At 45.4% G+C, this 19289-nt stretch overlaps 5 protein-coding genes across 5 annotated transcripts; 3 read left to right on the plus strand and 2 right to left on the minus strand.

The window, feature by feature from the left end:
• Window positions 1-1031: 1031 nt before the first annotated feature.
• DFL_008897 (uncharacterized protein) lies at window positions 1032-3163 on the plus strand (the record flags this gene model as incomplete). The annotated part of the gene is made up of 11 exons (XM_067638699.1): window positions 1032-1169; window positions 1239-1270; window positions 1333-1385; window positions 1441-1473; window positions 1539-1719; window positions 1784-2012; window positions 2076-2392; window positions 2450-2725; window positions 2786-2793; window positions 2855-2918; window positions 2983-3163. 11 exons carry the CDS (start codon window positions 1032-1034, stop codon window positions 3161-3163), a joined length of 1512 nt encoding a protein of 503 aa, XP_067486563.1.
• Window positions 3164-5462: 2299 nt separating this feature from the next.
• Window positions 5463-6041, plus strand: DFL_008898 (uncharacterized protein; the record flags this gene model as incomplete). The annotated part of the gene is made up of 2 exons (XM_067638700.1): window positions 5463-5598; window positions 5662-6041. 2 exons carry the CDS (start codon window positions 5463-5465, stop codon window positions 6039-6041), a joined length of 516 nt encoding a protein of 171 aa, XP_067486564.1.
• A 4114-nt stretch (window positions 6042-10155) lies between these two features.
• DFL_008899 (DNA replication licensing factor MCM7) lies at window positions 10156-12697 on the minus strand (the record flags this gene model as incomplete). The annotated part of the gene is made up of 4 exons (XM_067638701.1): window positions 10156-10245; window positions 10305-12293; window positions 12361-12569; window positions 12640-12697. The coding sequence occupies 4 exons, from the start codon at window positions 12695-12697 to the stop codon at window positions 10156-10158; spliced, it is 2346 nt and encodes a 781-aa protein (XP_067486565.1).
• Window positions 12698-13190: 493 nt separating this feature from the next.
• DFL_008900 (uncharacterized protein) lies at window positions 13191-14126 on the minus strand (the record flags this gene model as incomplete). The annotated part of the gene is made up of 1 exon (XM_067638704.1): window positions 13191-14126. The coding sequence occupies one exon, from the start codon at window positions 14124-14126 to the stop codon at window positions 13191-13193; it is 936 nt and encodes a 311-aa protein (XP_067486566.1).
• Window positions 14127-15033: 907 nt separating this feature from the next.
• On the plus strand, window positions 15034-18885 carry DFL_008901 (uncharacterized protein; the record flags this gene model as incomplete). The annotated part of the gene is made up of 5 exons (XM_067638705.1): window positions 15034-15159; window positions 15231-15482; window positions 15558-15636; window positions 15706-17682; window positions 17744-18885. The coding sequence occupies 5 exons, from the start codon at window positions 15034-15036 to the stop codon at window positions 18883-18885; spliced, it is 3576 nt and encodes a 1191-aa protein (XP_067486567.1).
• Between the last annotated feature and the right edge of the window lie 404 nt (window positions 18886-19289).

The following is a 19289-nucleotide window of genomic DNA, read 5'->3' on the forward strand; positions in this document are numbered from 1 at the left end:
GTAACACAAGAAGAGATAAATATTTTAAAAGAAAATTTTAACATACAGCATCGAGATCGGAAAGTAAACCGCTTGGGCAAAGAAACCCTCAACAAAACTTGGAGAAGTTTTCACTGTACTAGCACTAGTAATATGCATGTGCATGTGCATGCAACCACGGACTGTTGCTTCGTTTGAACTAGTTTTAGGTCGAAAGGAAGGAACTTTGGGCATCCAACAAACAGGGGTTCCCAATTAACCTTCCCCGCATGGCCATATATTGGATAACACTGCTTATCTAGAGACTTCTATGTGGTTCGAAGCAACAAGGCCCAAGACGGAGAATCTGGTGCCGAGCTCCCCACAAAAAGCTTCTTCTCCACATTACAGTTGCCAAGCGCCAATGGCGCGGAACCAAACCGACGGCGACCAGCCAAACCCGCTGTTTCGAGACGACCACGCGTGACTTTGACCCAAACCTTGATAGGAACGAAATCATGGAATATACGTTGTACACACTGAGAATTATCGTACGACAATAAGAAGGGCCTTGTGGGAATTGTTGCGGGTCGTTTGGAAAACAATCTATGCAAGCAAGACGCATGGAAAAGTTTGAACGCTTTTGTGTGTTACATCATGCTCTGTCGCAAAAAAGAACAGGGAAGGCCGAGAACCCTTGCCCTCCAGGTTTCTTGTCCCCATGCCCCAGATTTTCAACTCTCCAGGTACTAGAAGGGCAAGTACCTTGACCAGAACTCCGTCAATTGATCAAAAAAGCAAAATTAAAGTGTGCGACATTGCGATGTGCAGAAGGCATGTAACGTTTGGTCAGGCAGGTCTTCGGACGGTTCTTTGCGTAAACCAGCTGGCTGGCGAAGAGTGTCGAGGGTTGTTGGGTATATAAACGGGGAGGGCCGTCTTGACGATCGACGTTAATTACCCTTTGGGATTCAGGGTCTCTTCCTCAATCAACTAGTTTGCGACCTATTGCGGCCTATATTTCGTAATACTTTCTTGTTGATAGTGTTTTTATCTAGAAATCCCTCGCAGCCATGTCGGTCTTCAAAGATGACACGGAAAAGGCGACGATGGAGAGAATAGAGTCTCCAACCAGAAACCTAGAAGGGTCTATCATCGATGATATCCGTGACCCTGATGAGGGCAAGACAGAAGAAGAAAGGGCAGAATTGGTAATACAATTATCTTCAAGATCTAAAATCAATAACTCTGATAGCTTACCAGAATATTTTGTTTTTTAGGAACGACAATTGATACGGAAACTGGATTACAGGTAAGCTACATAGTTCCATGGGCTTATTTCGAAGTTAGTCACTCATCCAACCTTTTCTTTAGGCTCATTCCATGGCTCTGCGTCTTATATCTTGCCTCATTCCTTGACCGAACGAGTATGCACCTGCCGCATTTAAACTTCCAACAACGTCGAGACTAATATGATGGTAGATATTGGAAATGCTAAGATTGTGGGTCTGCAAGGTATATAAATATAAATCTCTCGAGAATATAACGTCATTGAATTAATTTTGCGGAATATCGTTTAGCCGATTTGAATCATATGACCAGCGGCCAATACAATGCCGCCCTATCGATATTCTTCGTCTCCTATTCGGTCTTCGAGCCAGTATCCAATATTCTGCTGAAGAAATTGAGGCCAAGAATATGGTTCACAATTATCATGGTCATCTGGGGTATCTGTATGACTTTAATGGGACTGGTCAAAAAGTATGCTTGAGATTCCCGGAAAACTATAAAAGATGGTCGAGGGCTAATATTTTTCGCTGAATAGCTGGTCCGGGCTGATGGCTGCTAGGTGGTGGTTAGGCCTGTGGGAAGCTGGTCTTTTCCCTGGTGTTAACTACTATCTTTCTTGCTGGTACAAGAGAAGTGAATTCGGTATTCGAGCTGCTATCTTCTTCTCAGCTGCCGCAGTCAGCGGTTCATTCGGTGGTCTATTAGCTGCTGCCATCAACGAAATGGATGGCATATGTGGATTGCATGGCTGGGCCTGGATCTTTGTGGGTATTCTTATCCGTTCGATGTTGCCATAGTCCATAACTCCCTAATCGTTCTTGGTATAGATTCTCGAAGGAATTGCGACTACACTGATCGGAGTTGCTTCTTACTTTATCCTCGTCGATTTCCCTGACGAGGCCCATTTCTTGACCGAGGATGAACGCTTACGTGTTATTCGACGTCTCAGAGCTGACAATCAGGCTAGCGCCAACCACGAATCATTCCAGTTCAAGTATGTCAAACAAGGTTTGACCGACTGGAAGACTTACCTCGGAATGATTATGTATATGGGTGCCGATGGCGCCTTGTATGCATTTTCGCTTTTCTTGCCCACTATTATCAGCAATCTTGGCTACAAGTCCACTGAGGCCCAACTACTAACGTATGTATTAGCCCTGGAATATTGATGATAGAGTAACTGACTAAGTAATTGAAATAGTGTTCCCGTATACGCCGTCGCCTGTATCTTTACTATTATCGTTGGTTACCTTGCAGATCGTTTTAAACAGCGTGGCATTTTCAACATGCTTTTCGCCGTCTTTGCAGTCGCAGGGTACTCTATTCTATTGGGTAGCAATAATTATAAACTATCATATGCCGGAACATATCTTGCGGCTATGGGTGTCTATCCTTGTATTGCCAACACCATCACGTGGGTGTCGAATAATACAGAGGGAGTCTACAAGAGAGGTTTCGTTCTAGGATTGGTAATTGGGTAAGTTCTAACCTTGGTCAAGTTTAGACAACACCGATTGCTAACTAAAAATTTTAATAGATGGGGAAGTAAGTTTTTATATCATAGGACAACATGAGGATATTCCTAAATTACTAATTGAATTTTTAGATTTGAATGGAGTCATGTCATCGAATGTTTATCAGGGACGAGATTCTCCGTGGTACAGGCCAGGGTAAGACTCCCTAAAATTACAGTTCCATATTTATATAAATATCTCTAACAATTTGTTACTCCAGTCACCTTATCGTCTTGATTTACCTTGCAGCATGCTTGCTAGGTGGTTCAATCATGAACTACCTTTTGCTCAAAAGAGAAAATAGTAAACGTCTGAGAGGTGATCGGGACCATTGGATTCAAGAAGAAAAGGAAATAGTGGATCGTGGGGATATGAGACCGGACTTTATTTACACTTTGTAGATCGATTTTGGATGGTTGGATTTAGATGAGGGAGAGGTTGGTTTTGTATATTTTCGCAGTATTGTAGCCGTATTTTTGTATAATTCCAAGTCGAGGGCACTTATCATAATATAACGAAAACTACCTATTTCTGTAAATAGAATTAACTTTAACACTAGATTAACTGTGGCGGTTCAGAAGAAAAATTCGATATTATATTAACATAAGCCTTCTTACCTTAATTAAGAGCGCTTCGGGTGATATAATATATAGAGCTTCGGCCACTTGTAGTGTAAAGGCCCACACAGACTGCTCAAACTACGAACAGAGCAGAACCAGCTCTATGAATATTTTTCTTTCGCAAAATTAGGATATCGAACAGAACTTAATTATTGGCTAATGATATAAACCTATAAAATGAGTTTCGAAATTTCACTCAACAATTACTTAATTCTCCATCGCAATTCTAATCAGAAGAAGCTGATAGGCTTCAGACGAGTACATTGGCAATACTCAGATGCTTGAAGCTTAAGCCTGTAGGGCAATAAATAGCTATATCTATAAGGTTCATCTTTCCTGACCAAGCTAGTCGATGTGATGATCAGATAAGTACCAATTGATCAAGTAAGTCATTGCTGTATTGCGTATCCGATTTAGATTCGATTCGCCTTAGCTTTTCTCTGGTGCTATGGAATCCGTTTCTAGACTATCTATAGTTGTAATCTGGTCTTCGGAGATAATTTAAGCAGCGAAATGGTGTCACATCGTTGGATTTGGTTAAAATCGGCTCCATATGTAAATGTTTATGCTGAAGATACAAACCATGGCTCGGTGGTTATCTTGACAGATTTCGACGATGAGAGCCTGGTCGACATGGCCGTGCTAGACAAGTTTCGGAACCGAACAGCCGACTTTATTAAATATCCTTCGTTGCTTCTTCTAACCGGCGCCACCTCGTGTCAAAATCTCACATTTGACATCGCGCTGCATGACATTTAAATTATAAATTGACAATTGCCATAACTATCAGTATTCCTAGAGGTAGATTTCGAAATTTCGCTGTCACAACTGCACAACAGATACGAATTTACAAGATTATGGCATTCTAATATACGATTTACATGGGCACAGACCTGATAGCTTTCAAGACACATAAAAGCTCAGCTAGTAAAGACTACTATGAATTGGTCAACTGAAGACTTCCAAAAGCCTGACTCGTACGTATGTTATGGAAACTTTCCGAGCTAAATGAATGGTGGTGACTGGATCGGGCAACTGCAGGCTCCGGAAGTAAGCGGCAATCCTAACCAGGCATTTTCTTCAAGGATGCCCGGAAATCGGGTCGGGAAAAAGCATAGGTAAGGCAACTTAGTGGAAGTTTGGACGACATGCATCAGATTGACGTAGGAAATTCTCCGTGATCCTTCGGGTTGAATATATATAAATTATGGAAGTTGATGCGAATTTCGTGCGAATAGTGGGGCTTCGTGATGTAAGGGCGGTCAACTAGAGACTAAGAAGTATGACAGGAGATCTCAGGATTCCGAAAATAATTTCCTTTTACGTATACTCATAGAGAGTATATCGATATATCCAACTAGCCTTCGGAAACATTGAAGCTTTGAGTTCTGCGTTGAGTGGATAACAAATTACATTTTACATTTTAAATTTGAATTTACGAAGCTGGGCAGTACAGTTGTTTCTGGTCTCCATTGTCGAATATATACCTAGGTATTTTTTTCTCTGAGATTAATTTATAACTAATACGGCTACACATACATGCTGCCCAAATTTAATATTTAACGGTTTCTATTTAACCTATGGCATTGTGGAGTCAGGCCTACGCCTAACATAGCGCCCAGTGTAGTTTATTTCTAGGACAAGCAAAAGACCCTTAACATCAGTACCCCACAATAATGTTAATTAACTCACAGATCTTATACTCTATAATGTTTTCAAAATAAGTTTCTCTTGGCTAACGCTTCCTCGACGGCTGTAGACCTGTATTTCTGTCCTAAGTCTATTCCGATGTTCAGTATCATTGGCTATCGCGGTTACTTCGAATCATGATCGATATCGCAGCGGTACTGTCCTTCATGTCGCTGTATATCTAATGCATCATGGAATATATAAAGGGGTATGCTTCTGTCCTATCAATTACATTTTCTCACCATCGAGAGCATCGCCTTCAAGCTTCATACATTCTTTTATCTCTACATACTCACCCTCACTTTTCTTCTTTTCCCACTCACTCCTTTCTTAAAGCTTATAAACCACCCTCTTTTTTATATCCAAACTCCGTTATTATATTTCTATAAAAATGAAGTTCACTTGCCTCGAAGCCCTCATCTTGGTCAGCTCTTTGGCTGGCGCTGCGCAAGCAGGCAAGGTTAAGTGTGACGCCAAATGTACCCTTATGTCCTGTTTTCCAACCTGGTGTAAGCAGAAGAATTATGGTCAGTATAGAATCGAAAAATGCAACAGATCGTAAATCCATATACTAACCTATCCTAAACCAGTCAAATGGAAGACACAAACACAATTCAATACGCAATACTTCACTATTACGATGCCTGGCAAGACGGTGTCTGTGACCGGACCAGGTTCCGTAAATACGGTTACGGTTACGGCCCCTGGTGGTGACGACGGTCCCGCGACTGTCACAAAGACTGAAACCGTGACTGCCCCTGGCGAGGAAGGTTCCGCCAAAACTATTACAGTTACCGCCCCTGGCGAGGAAGGTTCCGTAAAAACTATTACGGTTACGGTTACGACTCCTGGATCCGGAGGCGAGACTGTCACAAAACATACAACCTGCACCGTAACAAAGACCCCGACTCCTCAAACTACCACTGAGACGGTCACAAAAACGGTTACTATTGACGATGGCGGATACTAAGGATCGCAGAAGTTGATCAATCCCGACCAATGGGCAGCGGGTTTTGGGATGCTGATTTACCCCCCACAGATGTAGAGCTATGAAACCACAACTCCTATCTATTCCTTTCATGTATTTCGCGGTGTCTCCGTTTGGCATATTCCATTTATGTATTTATATGACCTTATGACGAAACGAATTACGATTTTATGAAACCCTACACACTTTCGCGGTGCATGAATCCATTCCTCGAATATGTCTTACCAGTGTCGCATAGTCTTTACTGTCCGCCAGGGAGATATTGCAAGGATCTATCCAGTTCGTCGCAATACAGCTTTACGATCCAAGGGTTTAATGAGTGAAATTCACCCGCTAAACTACATGCCACCCCTTGGCATTTAGGTTGCTTCTCATAAATATTCTAATCCTGATAGTAATTCCTATTAAGATGAATCTCCCTTTTATCATCCATTTCTTTTCCTTTTAAATTCTCGGAAATAGCAGTGGGGAAAATCCGAGCCATGTGAAGGTGAACAACGAAAAGGCTTCCCTACCCTCCCTCGGTGTTCCAGGGTTTTGGCGGTATATATTCGGCACTCTATTTCGCCGTATTCTATTCAAAGATTGAAAGTGTCATCTAGGGTCGAAATAATTGGGAAACCGTTATCAATTGGGTATCGTGGATTTACAAATCAACTCGAAGTCCGCGCAACCCAGATTTGCTAGTGGGCACGTGGGGGGTCCATAGGAATGATATTCTGGTATTACGTCTTTCGGGATCTTAGAGTGTAGTGTATGTATATCGGCTGTCCATATCATAATATAACATATGACGTATTATCTTAAATATTATTACTTAAAGAGTCCCGATCTATTGAATTCTTCCTACGTCTTAGAGTCGGCTCGGCTTCGTCATAGCCCCGCCGGTGCCGGCGTAATCGTAAAGGACGTTGAACTTGCGGTATTTCTCATACTTAACGAATATTAGTAATGTGATCAAGATATCTTTATAAGCTATAGTACAGAAATAATTTCAAAAATTAAAGGTCAGACTCTTAGGGCCCGGCAACTGTAACCTTCTTTCAGTCTCCAGGATTTCGGCGAGTCGCCAAAAAATCCAACACCAAAAAAGCGTTGGGCCAGATCGCTCGGATTGTGAAGCCATATCCAGATTCTTGGCTCAATGGATTTAGCTGTTCCATTTTTAGTAATTGTTAACAATTTGTCAAATTACTCAAATCGACCGATCAATAGGGCCTTGTGTTTTCCATGGCGAGCTTGGTGAAACGGAAAGGTTGTAGACATCTACGTACTTCAATTGAATAATATTCAAGATTAATATGTGCACACGGTACATAGCTTGGAATTTAGCTTGCAGGAATTCTGCCATAAATTACACAATTGTGCTCCAACAAGTCGAATTTCCGGACAGATCACATACAGAGTGTCCGTCCGTTGAAGGAGCATTCAGACCATACGGAAGCATAGTTTGGGACTATGACATTTCTGTCGGTTGATGATCAGATGACAGTGTTCTAGCAATTATCTGTCATCTGTTGCATCTTGGAAGCCCCAACACACGACAGAACAAAAAAGTAGTCTCAAAATCTAGACCAGTGGAAATTTCTTTTGAAGCCACAAAAAGCACATCATTCGCCACTACCAATTGACAGAAGCCCTAGTTGTAAAGGGATCAAGGGTTTATTCTAGCTAATATTAGTTCTCAATTGGCCAATGGTCTGATGTTTTGCAATAAGATGGTTCATGTCGTTGCCAAGAGGACAACTTGACATGAGCATTTGTAGACGAACGAGCTCACCACACACTCTTCGGCAACAAAGTCTCATATCGATACTGGTTCTTCGGTCCATTATCGATACCGTTTCATGGAGGGGTATATAGTTCTGTTCAACAATTTCTAGATTGAGGCATAATTATCTTTCGCAGAGTTTAGGTTTAGAGGAGGGGGGTGTTCAAAATCGTGGGTACAAGTGTACAAGAGGGTACATGTGTCGCGGGGAGGCATTATAGGCCTGGCCGAGCTGCAGATCGAAACCCAGGAGGTGTAGGGACGAGGTGCTAGCGTCCCGAGATATTACTATAAAACTCGGGGTCAACTGGGGAGCGGGGTTAGGTGGTATGGGCATTTTTAGTAAAAGAAATTTAGGATCGATGGAAGCTGTCGATGTCGGACAGCTATGGGTAGCTTCAAGCTATAGCTGTGGGGGCTAGCTACCTCTGGAGCTTCAAAGCTATCATGATCCTAGTCAAGACGGAGGGTAGGAGTGCATGAACAAAAGATGTTGACATCTAATTCGTCAATTGGAGACATTTCGTCCAAGGAAACGGCCGGTAGACAGGCGCTAGGAAGCAGGGATCCTGAGCTCGCGGGGATTTTATTTTGACGCTTTTAATCGAGACACTTTTACGTATAGTGGAAACTAGCCAAACGGATTCGATTGTGAAAAGAACATGCATATGCATTTTTCGATAAGAAAATCTGGTAAGCTACAATGTAGGCCAGGCCCTGTATCGAAGCCGCAGCCGACTCATGGGTGCCAATAGTTCTCTGCATTACGTTGGCGATAGTGCCAACCCGGCTATCAAATACCACAGTGGCTTCCGTATCCCCAAACTAGGACGGCATGGGGCTGCTGCATAGAAGCCGAATCGAATTGTTCGGCGGGACCCGCAGCGCTTGTGCTGCACGGGTGCTTTGGGCTGCACAATCCTAACATCAACCCTCAACTGCTCAACACCAAACCCGATCCTAGCGTGGGCCGTTAGGACCCACTTTCCAATATATATTATAGACACCGCAGATTCCGATATAATTTTTTCTTCTGAAATTCCCGGTAACTTGTTAGATCCTAGACTTCGGAGTTTGGGCGGAAAAGAAAATATAATCCGCAGGTTCGCTAAGTAGACGAAACAGCTTTCGTTCGACTGGGGTAGCTTTCACGGCTTGCTGTTACCCGCGTGGGCTCAACTGTCCTTTTGTCGGGTATATCCTAGACTCCCATCACTATGCGTCTGTCTTTCCGTCTGCTCCCCACTTAACCCCCCTCCCGCATCTGGCGTAGCCCCAAGAATGTGGGCAGTCCCAAAAAGCTTGACCAGGAAAAACAAAAACTAAGTTGGCACTTTCTTTTTCTTTGGTCGTTGCGGCTTTTCTCGCATCGACAATCGATTAGGATGGTCTTTGTTCTACTCCTCATGAGCAAAGACCGTCGGCAGATGCATATGGCCTGCAGATGTTTCCCCGCACCCATCGACAAAGAAACATAGGCGGACAGACATGGTATAGATGTATGTACTAGCAATGCGATGTATCGTTAGGATCAAGGACACATCCGTACAAGGATTCACTTGCTAATGTCTTGCTTCTAGATGTCGTTGAGACAGCAGTGAATTCAGCGCCGGAAGGGTATTGGTGCGCACTTCAATTGACCTTGCCCTGAAGTCCTATTCTTCATGCACAGTGCGTTCTCATATTCGAGCGCTCATAGGATCGATGTTTAAGGAACATACATGACGACCGTGATAATTGCACTTATCGATGGCCATCAATATCGCTGCAAATTGATGTGGGGTGCAGCTACAGGTAGACATACATTATCGTTATAGCATACCTCGGAACCAACCATACGTATAGTACTCAAGCACGGTTCATGTTCTAGACTGGCAACCCCTCTAGCTAACTACCTAAGCTATTCTTGCACAGTTGACCATAGCTCATCCTCAGGTCATCTACGCCTAAGTACACCGTATGTGGTAGGCGGTGATCTATAGCGGTGATATCGATTACCGGCGATTTCCCTGCACAGCCACCCCACCTAATTAAAGCTATTCAATAGCTATGGGGGTTTTCGATGGTGGGGGAGCTCATCACCGCCACTTTTGGCCCAGCATTAAGTTGAATGAATCATTTAAGCAAGCCTATGCTGATTTTCCCCTCAACATTATTACTTCTTCGTGATCTTGAGAAAGGATGCTAAGTACACTCCAGATGAAAAAAACGCTTTCGGGTCTATGCCTAAAATACATGTTACGTTACAAAAAACAAATAGCAATGTCATCTGACCTTGTAGCATTGACGGTCGTCCCAAAATATCGATGTTAGCCACGAACTAAGCTAGAAGCCCATTTCAACATCTTCATCGACCTCATCGTTATCGAGGTGAATGAAGAGGAGTCGTGTGCCTTCGTTAGTTGTTTGCCAAACCTATCCAGTGATGTTAGCAAGGAAACTATTCGAGGAGGCTTCCAAGGATAGGAACTTACATCCAAGCCCTCATACGTCTCAATTGTTTCCAGAAGATCGTTGTCCCTAAATCCTCTCGCTAGAACTCGGCTTCTTATCTCTGAGATTAAAAGCTCGGTACCCGGATTCGACTGTGCCATTGTCTTAATAATATGATAGATCTTGGTAGTCGTAGTAGTATCAATATCTCCGAGGTCCTTCTCGTACAAGCTGGCCATAGCAACTTCGGTCAACCGTAGAGCTTCGTCGACATCATCCATCTCCACCCGGTCGCTGAAACGCAGCCTAGCCAATGCCTGCGAGAAACGCACAAGGGCGAGTAAAGTTCTGGGCGTGACTTGGCGTCGGTTTTCAGTGTCCTTTTTCATAGCCTGCCGCATACGGACGTAGGCCGAAACGATGTATTCGGAGACATCCTTTGGGACAACTGGACGGTACTGACGGGCTTTGCTGATGTACGCCCGCATTTCAAATGGAGATAGAGGCGTGAAGCTCATTTCCGGATGCCTGTTTTCCATGTGCACAAATGTAACGTGACGGGCGAGTTGCTCATCGTTTTCACGGGTTGGGGTATCTAAGATGAGGAAGAGGATATCGAAACGGGATAGCAAGGCAGCAGGAAGGTTGATGTTCTCGACCGGCGAGACTTTCGGGTTGTAGCGACCGTAGAGGGGATTGGCAGCTGCAACAATGGATGTACGAGCGTTCAAAGTAGTTGTAATTCCGGCCTTGGAGATAGAAATAGTCTGCTGTTCCATGACTTCGTGAATAGCGGTACGATCACTATCGTCCATCTTATCGAATTCGTCGATACAGCAGATACCGTTATCAGCAAGCACAAGAGCACCACCCTCCAAAATCATTTCGTCTGTGACTGGATCTCTCATAACAGCAGCGGTGAGACCGACGCCAGACGAACCACGACCGGTAGTGTAAACACCTCGAGGCGCTACTTTTCCAATGTACTTGAGCAACTGCGATTTAGCCACACCCGGGTCACCCATTAAACAAATGTTGATATCTCCACGAATCTTCATTCCGTCTCCCATCTCTTTTGTGACACCACCAATGAGCAGGAGAAGCAATGCCTTCTTCACATCCAAATGTCCAAAGATTTCAGGTGCAATAGACATTGCGAGATGATCGTACAAATCACCAGTGGCCCTAAGATCGTTGATACGTTTTTCAGTCTCCGCATCTATATTTCCAATTTCGTGATACTGCTTCTTGTGCTGTGTAACGTGCTGAGCCTCAAGATATGTATCTGTTAAAAGACCAGCCCTGATAGCCCTAAACCCGGTGTACGGAGTCGGCAAAAAGATACCGGCGACATCAATAACATCACCGGGGTTAATTGTCCTTGTCTGTGCACCGTGACACTGGATTGTGATCGAACGTGGAATGTGTCCAACAGGAACCTGATCAGACATCTCTTGAACACGCACATCCTGGAAGGGGAGGAATTTGCTGGCTCGGGTAGCCATGAAAAGTTGTCCCTTTGCATCGTTCTTCTTGCACTGATCTGAAGGGCATTCTTGGAGTGGCATGAACTGTTTGGTCTTGACTTCCTGGAAGATTTCGTTTCCGCATCGGTCGCAAGTGTAGGCATTGACCATGACGGCGGGCTTGACGTCTGATACACGGGTAGTAATACCTCGAACTGTAATTAGATGTCCTAGTAGCTCTCCCTTAACTTGTCTCACAGCTAACGCCTTTCCTGCTCTTTCGGGATCAGTTAATGGCTTGAAGTACACCTGATATCGACGAACAAGGTCAGGTGGGAGAAGGGACGCTGGGTCTTCTGTTTGCGTGCTTTCCTCGGCCAGGGTTTCAGCTCTAGCCCGTCGGTGACTTATAATAACGTCGATGACATCGTCTTTATAGGTGATATCCACGGTTTCTCTAGGCATAACCTTGTCGATGGCTCTCGACATGATCTCGAGGTAATGGTGCGCATTTTTGGTAATCGAATCCACCAGCTTCAAATTTTCACCGCTTGTTTTTTCCCACTATTGTTTGACGACGAGTTAGCAGAGTTATCCTTATATCAAATGAAGGATAGAGGCTATAACGTACTCTATCCAAATCATCCAATTCAATTGTTATGGCATCAATATCCCTGTTTGCAACTTTCTGCAATATTTCAAAGTACTTGACTTTCGGTCCCTGAGATCTGGAGCCTCCAAGAAGCTCTTCATCCTCATCGTCGATGTTCAAGTTCTGCAGAGCTTGTGCGGGGTCTGCTTGTGATGTCTTGAACCCCTTGAGGAAATCCTCGAGAGCAGCTATACACCGTCATTATTAGCATATAAGTTCCAACATAGCTCGCCAATTGTACGTGGTAGTCCTTCGTACCCTGTTGTTTGGTGTAGTCGATGTTTAGTCGAATAACGGGAAGTCTCTGTGCAGACATGATTCGAGATTGTTGTGGCCGGCCGTAGCCGATGCAGGGTCAGGTTCTCTAGGGCTTGAAACAAGGGGCCGTGAAGGGGTCGTGGTAGCTGAGGGAATCGAGGACGCTGTGTTTATGTTGGTGAGGTTGCGATTCCGCTTCTCTGAGGTTCTGTAGTTTGGCGCCTGAGGTCTGGTTGGTGGACGCGTTCCCTTGGCAAGGGCAGGTTGGGGTAACACAAACAACACAACTTTTCCAACTGTGCCAACTGAGGTTCCTACAAGACTGTCCACATGTCTACCTACGTCCGTAATGCACAGCTAATATCACGAGGACTAGAATTTATCCATTATTGGTGGCGGGTGTAGTAAGTATTCTGTGTATGTATGAGTGCAAGAAAGATTACGTGGCTACCAAATATTACTTCTATTGTTACCTCCTATCGCTGACTCTAAAATGCTATCTAACTGCTAATGACAATCAAAAATATATACGCTCAGGCTGCTCGTGATTCTCAGGCCCGACTGCCCTCAGGGTCACGCCAGTTGGCAGCTGTAACCTCTCCTACTTTTACGAGCAAAGCGTCTGCCTCGGAAGCAGGGCCAGCATTTGCGACAACCCCATCTGCTTTCTTTACACTATGTCTTGTACTTTCACCGTCCCCATATAACGGTTTCCAGACATGGTCGTAAAGTTTCCATATCTGTTCAAAGCAGAACACTTGGGCATCATTCAACCACTTAGGCGCTTTTCCATCCTTATCGCTGACAAAATTCCTTACACCGAATAGGAAGATAATGACAGGTAGAACAGTGAGAAACACGGCGACGGAGCCAATTTTCTGCCTGAGAGTTTTGGCTTCGTAGTAACCAGTATTCGCAATATAATCTTGGTACTGCGGTGGAAGCGAGTGCTCCCTTGCACCCTTTATCAATAAATTAAGATATCGAAGCGAAGGTAGACCTTCATGAGTTGTACGAGTGCCTTTGCCTGGAACGATGAGAGTTTTCGATTCAAACGAATCGATGCCCTTCACAGGCTCCAATGGAATACATGTGACCTCGATAACACTGTAACCACCTTCTGTGGTCAAGATCGTACGGTAATCGTCTGGTGTAACCTCGTACACGACACCCATGAGCTCTTGATCTCCTCCTTCGCGTGGGCGAACATTGGCGAAACGTGGTTCTTTATATGGAATACCCGCGAGATCAAAACTTAAAGTCAAGGATGGCACTCGAACTTTAACCTGCGACAGCGGTTTGATTCCACGTCTGCCCAGGAATGTTTCCGCTGAGAGATTGCTGCCATATGCCAGATATTTGACATTCTCCTTGAAGTTTGGAGACGGAAAGGTCGTTACTGGTTCGGCAACCTTGGCAGGATCCGGGGTTGGTTCTGTAGCATTATGGCGACGGCCAAACAAGACTCGAGAAACAATGCTTGCCATTTCGACAAAAGGCTGGTCGTAGTGGTTTTGTTGCACGAGTGTGAGACAGTTTGCAGTTTTTGTACAATTGGGACTGTGGATTGTGGCGCAAGAAGATATGATCTCGAATGACTAAGTTCCGCGATCGAGAAATGGGTATTCTAGCAATAGGCATAGATGTTGGATCTTTGCCATAATCAGGAGACTTTATAACCTTTCAGGCCTAACTTTACGGAGGCCACGGGCATGTCTCCGCTGTCGGATATAACTGATATTAGTAAGTTTGCCAGCATTTGGGCGTCGTAATTCTTTTGCGTTTCGGCCTGCGGCGTTCAAAATCGGCCGATAAATTTAAATATTGGGAAAAAATTCGCTGGGCTGCAGGGAATTACCCCACAAACAAGGGGGCTTTTCTTTGGATGTGTCGAGAGTTCCTGGATTTTTGAGAGTGAGTCGGGGGGAAAATTCGCCCACCGGACGTACGAAGTCTGGGCGGACAGGCCTTAATATATGTATAGATGCATTGATGCAGGGCAACATAACGTAAGCTAGGAGCGTGCCCATGTTTTTCATGACGAAAGGCTCGAGATGCATAGCTGGTACCTGTGATAGCTGCTGGCTGGCTGCGCAGCTAACCTCGGCATATTAGTGGCCCCGGGAACTGCTGAATACAGCTAGGAGGCTAATTATAATGGAGACCCTCCAAACGCGAACGGGGTGGCTACTAGCGGCCTGTCTTAATCCTGCCCTGAATATCTGTTTTCTGTAGGACCCGATCATTCAGCCGTCGGTGCCGATACAAAGAGACCGAAGTTACAATTATAGTCGAGGTTGAATTGCAGTTTGGAACTGAAGTTGAAGTTGAAATCAGCCTAACGTTAACAGCCAGCCCGTCCACCACGTCCACACACACCCAACACACTCAATCATGGCCAGCTCCCAGCGCCGAGGCCCAACCACAAAGACCCCAGCCGTCGTCGGCCTCACAGCTCTTCGGAACTGTCTCGTTAACCTCCCTTCCGGCCTAGTATCGGTGCTTGTGTCTTCGAATACCGTATGTCGAGATCCTTTGGCTTTGTTCCGTCGAGCAGTGACACGCAATAGCTAACATAGATCTCGATGTAGCCCGCGCAAAACGTCGTCGTCGAGCTTTCATGGCGTGTCAAGGCCCCTCCACAGACCGGTCCCATCACCGGACCGGCGACGATTACCCGGCAGGCATTCGCAGGATGGACAGGCATGCCGAGTAAGAGGCAGCCATTGCAACCACAGGGAGCCGGGTCCTTCCCAGGATCTCAAAGGAGTAATTCGTTGGAAGGATGTGTCGAGATTGATTCTGCTTTCGCCAGGAATGTTGGATTGACTGAAGGTAGCAAGGTGAATAATCTACAATCAACGATGTTTTATTTTTATATTACCGGTGGATTACTAACATGATGGCGACATGCATAGGTTAATATCCTTCTTCATGTCGACCCACCCACAACCCACACAATACATATCGAGCCATTGACGGCTTCCGATTGGGAAAGTATGTTCTTTATACCCCCATACACTATATATGCTATGTAGCAGAGTCCAACTTGAGTATATTGTCTAGTCATCGAATTACATGCGACCTTCTTGGAGCTTAATCTGCTCTCCCAGATCAGAGCAATCACTTTCGCCCACCCCCTTACCGTATACCTCTCACCCACATCAACAGCATCGATTAAAGTTGCCAGAATTGAACCCGAAGATGCAGCTTCGGCCTTCGGATTCGCAAAAATCGCACCCAATGCAGAAGTTATCGTAGCCCCAAAGACTCGTCAAAGACGCATGAGCCACCAAGGAAAGAGTGTGAAAGCGAAGTCACTAGCATCCACGCGGCATGGGAAGCGACGGGACGACGGTTCCGGGTCTAGTGGTGGTGGACCGGTATTCTTCCGAGCTATCAGTTTACCTCACGAATCATTTGATGCAGCTGAAGAACAAAAGGGTGCATACTGCGTCTATCTAGACCCTGAAGTTCTCGCTATTCCAGCATTGAGGGGGTGCGCATTCGTGAGTGTGGTCGTCGTAAGACCGCCAGGCCTTGCTCCACCGCCAGATGCCAACCAGGCAAACAACGATGCAGCAGGCTCAACTTCCCCAGACGCTCCTGAAGTCGTTAAACCAAGTTTGAAGATAGTAGCTAAACTACTTCCTTGGAAAAATGCCCCTGATCTCAAACATATCGCCATCTCCAACCTGTTAGCCGACGCTTTGGATATCAAAAATGTAGTTGGTTGTGTTATCCGCATTGAGGCAGCACACCAACAGCTCCCTAAAGGTTCAACGACGAAGGTCATAATTCGTCCATACTCCGCCAGCACTTTGTCTCCATCGGCAGCTTCCGAACAATCGTCGCTGAGGTGGAGCGGTAAGGACTGGAAGAGCGATTTAGCTGTTAGAAGAGTCAAGGAAGTGCTATCACAAAAAACAGTGTGGGGAGAGGACATTCTAGGCGGACCCCTTAGTGACCGACTTGTTCTCCCCGCCATACCAGACTCACCACTGTTCGCAGGTGGTATCTTGCTTCTGGATGGGTCCGAAGTCAAACATGGCTGGATCCTTGGAGGAGATCGCAAATACATCCTCGAGCTTGGCTCAGAGATCACAACGTCCCGCCCACATGTTCCTCTCTCGATATCCGAAACCGCGCTGCCAGTGCTGCCACCAGGTAGTATAGTCGGCGTGGACAAAGCAATTGACACAGCATCGAATATCCTCACCCGATCCGCCTCCGTATTGTTAACCGGCGCACGAGGATCCGGGAAAACAAGCCTGGTTAGCGTTATCACCAGTATTTTGAAGAAGAAGCACTTCTTCCACGTTCTTCCAATCTCCTGTGCTAAATTCGCCGATGAAAGACTCCAAACTATCAAAGACACTTTCTCTAGGGCAATTGCGGAGGCGAAATGGTTCTCTCCTACGGTCATTGTATTTGACGACCTTGATCGGCTAATCCCAGCGGAGGTAGAGCACGCAGATTCTACCAGAAGCAGGTATATAGCAGAGGCCTTCGGGAAAGCGATTCGAGACCTCAAATCGAGCGTTCTCGGACCAGGGAACGTCGTCATCCTAGCCACTGTACAGGCTAAAGAGAGCGTTAACAGCTTGGTTATTGGTGGCCATATTTTCCGTGAAATAATAACACTTAAAGCACCGAATAAAGCAGGAAGAAGACAAGTGTTAGAAAAAGCTGTCGGAGGTCTCTCGGATGAGAAATCTTCTCCGGATACAAGCTCTATACGTGTCAAGAACCCGGCGGCTCTAACCAACGGACCTGAGCCAACGCTGAAAATCGAAAAAGGGTTGGAGTTGTTGGATATTGCTGGAATGACCGATGGCTACATGCCTGCTGATCTTCAGCTTCTCGTCGGCCGCGCTAGGCACGAAGCCATCGTTCGAGCGGTAGAAAACGGCAGCGACGATGCCGAAGCAGATCTTATTCTTTCAAAGAAGGATTTCGACAAAGCCATCAAAGGGTTTGTTCCAGCTGGGCTTCGTGGCGTTAAGCTTCAAACAAGTGGTGCGGCTTGGAAGGATATTGGAGGTATGCATCGAGATCCTCAAATCGATTTCCTTACTCTTTCAGTGCTAATATTTATACATAGGTCTCACGGAAACCCGCAAAATCCTACTCGAAACCCTTGAGTGGCCAACTCGCTACGCCCCAATCTTCGCCAACTGTCCCCTCCGTCTCCGATCCGGCCTTCTCCTTTACGGATATCCAGGATGCGGAAAAACTCTACTCGCCTCCGCTGTAGCCGGTGAATGCGGTCTCAACTTCATCAGCGTCAAAGGTCCCGAGATTCTTAACAAGTATATCGGTGCATCCGAAAAGTCTGTGCGAGACCTCTTCGAACGTGCTTCGGCTGCCAAACCCTGTGTCCTCTTCTTCGACGAGTTCGACTCTATTGCTCCCAAGAGAGGACACGACTCAACCGGTGTGACGGATCGAGTCGTGAATCAGATGTTAACACAAATGGATGGTGCCGAAGGATTGGACGGCGTCTATGTTCTTGCGGCTACCTCAAGACCTGACTTGATCGATCCCGCTTTACTACGTCCTGGACGTTTAGATAAGAGTCTACTCTGCGATCTCCCTAACCATGAAGATCGGGTGGATATTCTTCGAGCACTAAGTTTGAAACTAAAAATCGAGGAGAGCATCGAACTAGAGGATATTGCGAATTTGACAGAAGGGTACAGTGGAGCCGATCTGCAGGCGGTATTGTACAATGCACATCTTGAGGCTATCCACGATGTTATCGCCAGCCAAGACGAAGAGGTTGAGAGGTTCGGAAACGGCGGTAAGGGTAAAGGCAAAGTTGATGCTGGCGCTGGAAACGAAACAATCGATTACATCGCCTTCTCAATGGGTAACAAAGATGCCGCAGCAGAATCATCTACCCAACATCTAACAAACGGAACCCAAGCTGCCAGAACACGATTCGCGGAGCGAGCAGCGGTTATGGCCAAATTGGATAAATTGAAGAAAATTGTTCAAGGGGATACAGCAAAACAACAGCAGGCGCAAACGAACCAAGCCCAAGAAGAGGAGAAGGGCGACGATGAACCGGTCATTAGTTGGAAACATTTACAGAGCTCGTTGAAGAGTACGAGACCCAGTATTGCGCCTGATGAGAGGAAGAGGTTGCATAGGATTTATAATGAGTTCATTGTTGGAAGGAGTGGGGAGATGCCGAGTGGGCAGAGTAGTACGGAGATCGGAGGGAGGAGTAGTTTGATGTAAAACGCGAGACGATAAGAAGGACCTAGGGAGGGGTTATGGTAGGTAAGTAGATAATACAAAAATAATCATTCCTTTCTCTGTTTGGCGTACGACTATCGTGTCTGTGAAAAACAAAACCCTGTGAAAAGCATAGCATCATTAGTTTCGAAATTTTCGCGGCCAATATCAAATAATAGAGCACATTACCATAAAGTTCACAAACTCATTCCTTAATGCATTAAGGATTCAAGTATAAATTATATAAGTATAAGTATATCAAAAGAATCGAAAGGCTTCTATACATTTGGACGCTGAAGGCGGAACCGGGTGTAAAAAGAAAGGTTTCGAACCAGGACTCTCAAAGGTAATATTAATAAAAGAATAAGAAGAATAAGAATGAGGATCAAATGTTGTACACTAGAAAG

Source organism: Arthrobotrys flagrans, assembly GCF_004000055.1.
Source record: "Arthrobotrys flagrans strain CBS H-5679 chromosome Unknown unitig_1, whole genome shotgun sequence".
Classification (NCBI taxonomy): Eukaryota; Fungi; Ascomycota; class Orbiliomycetes; order Orbiliales; family Orbiliaceae; genus Arthrobotrys; species Arthrobotrys flagrans.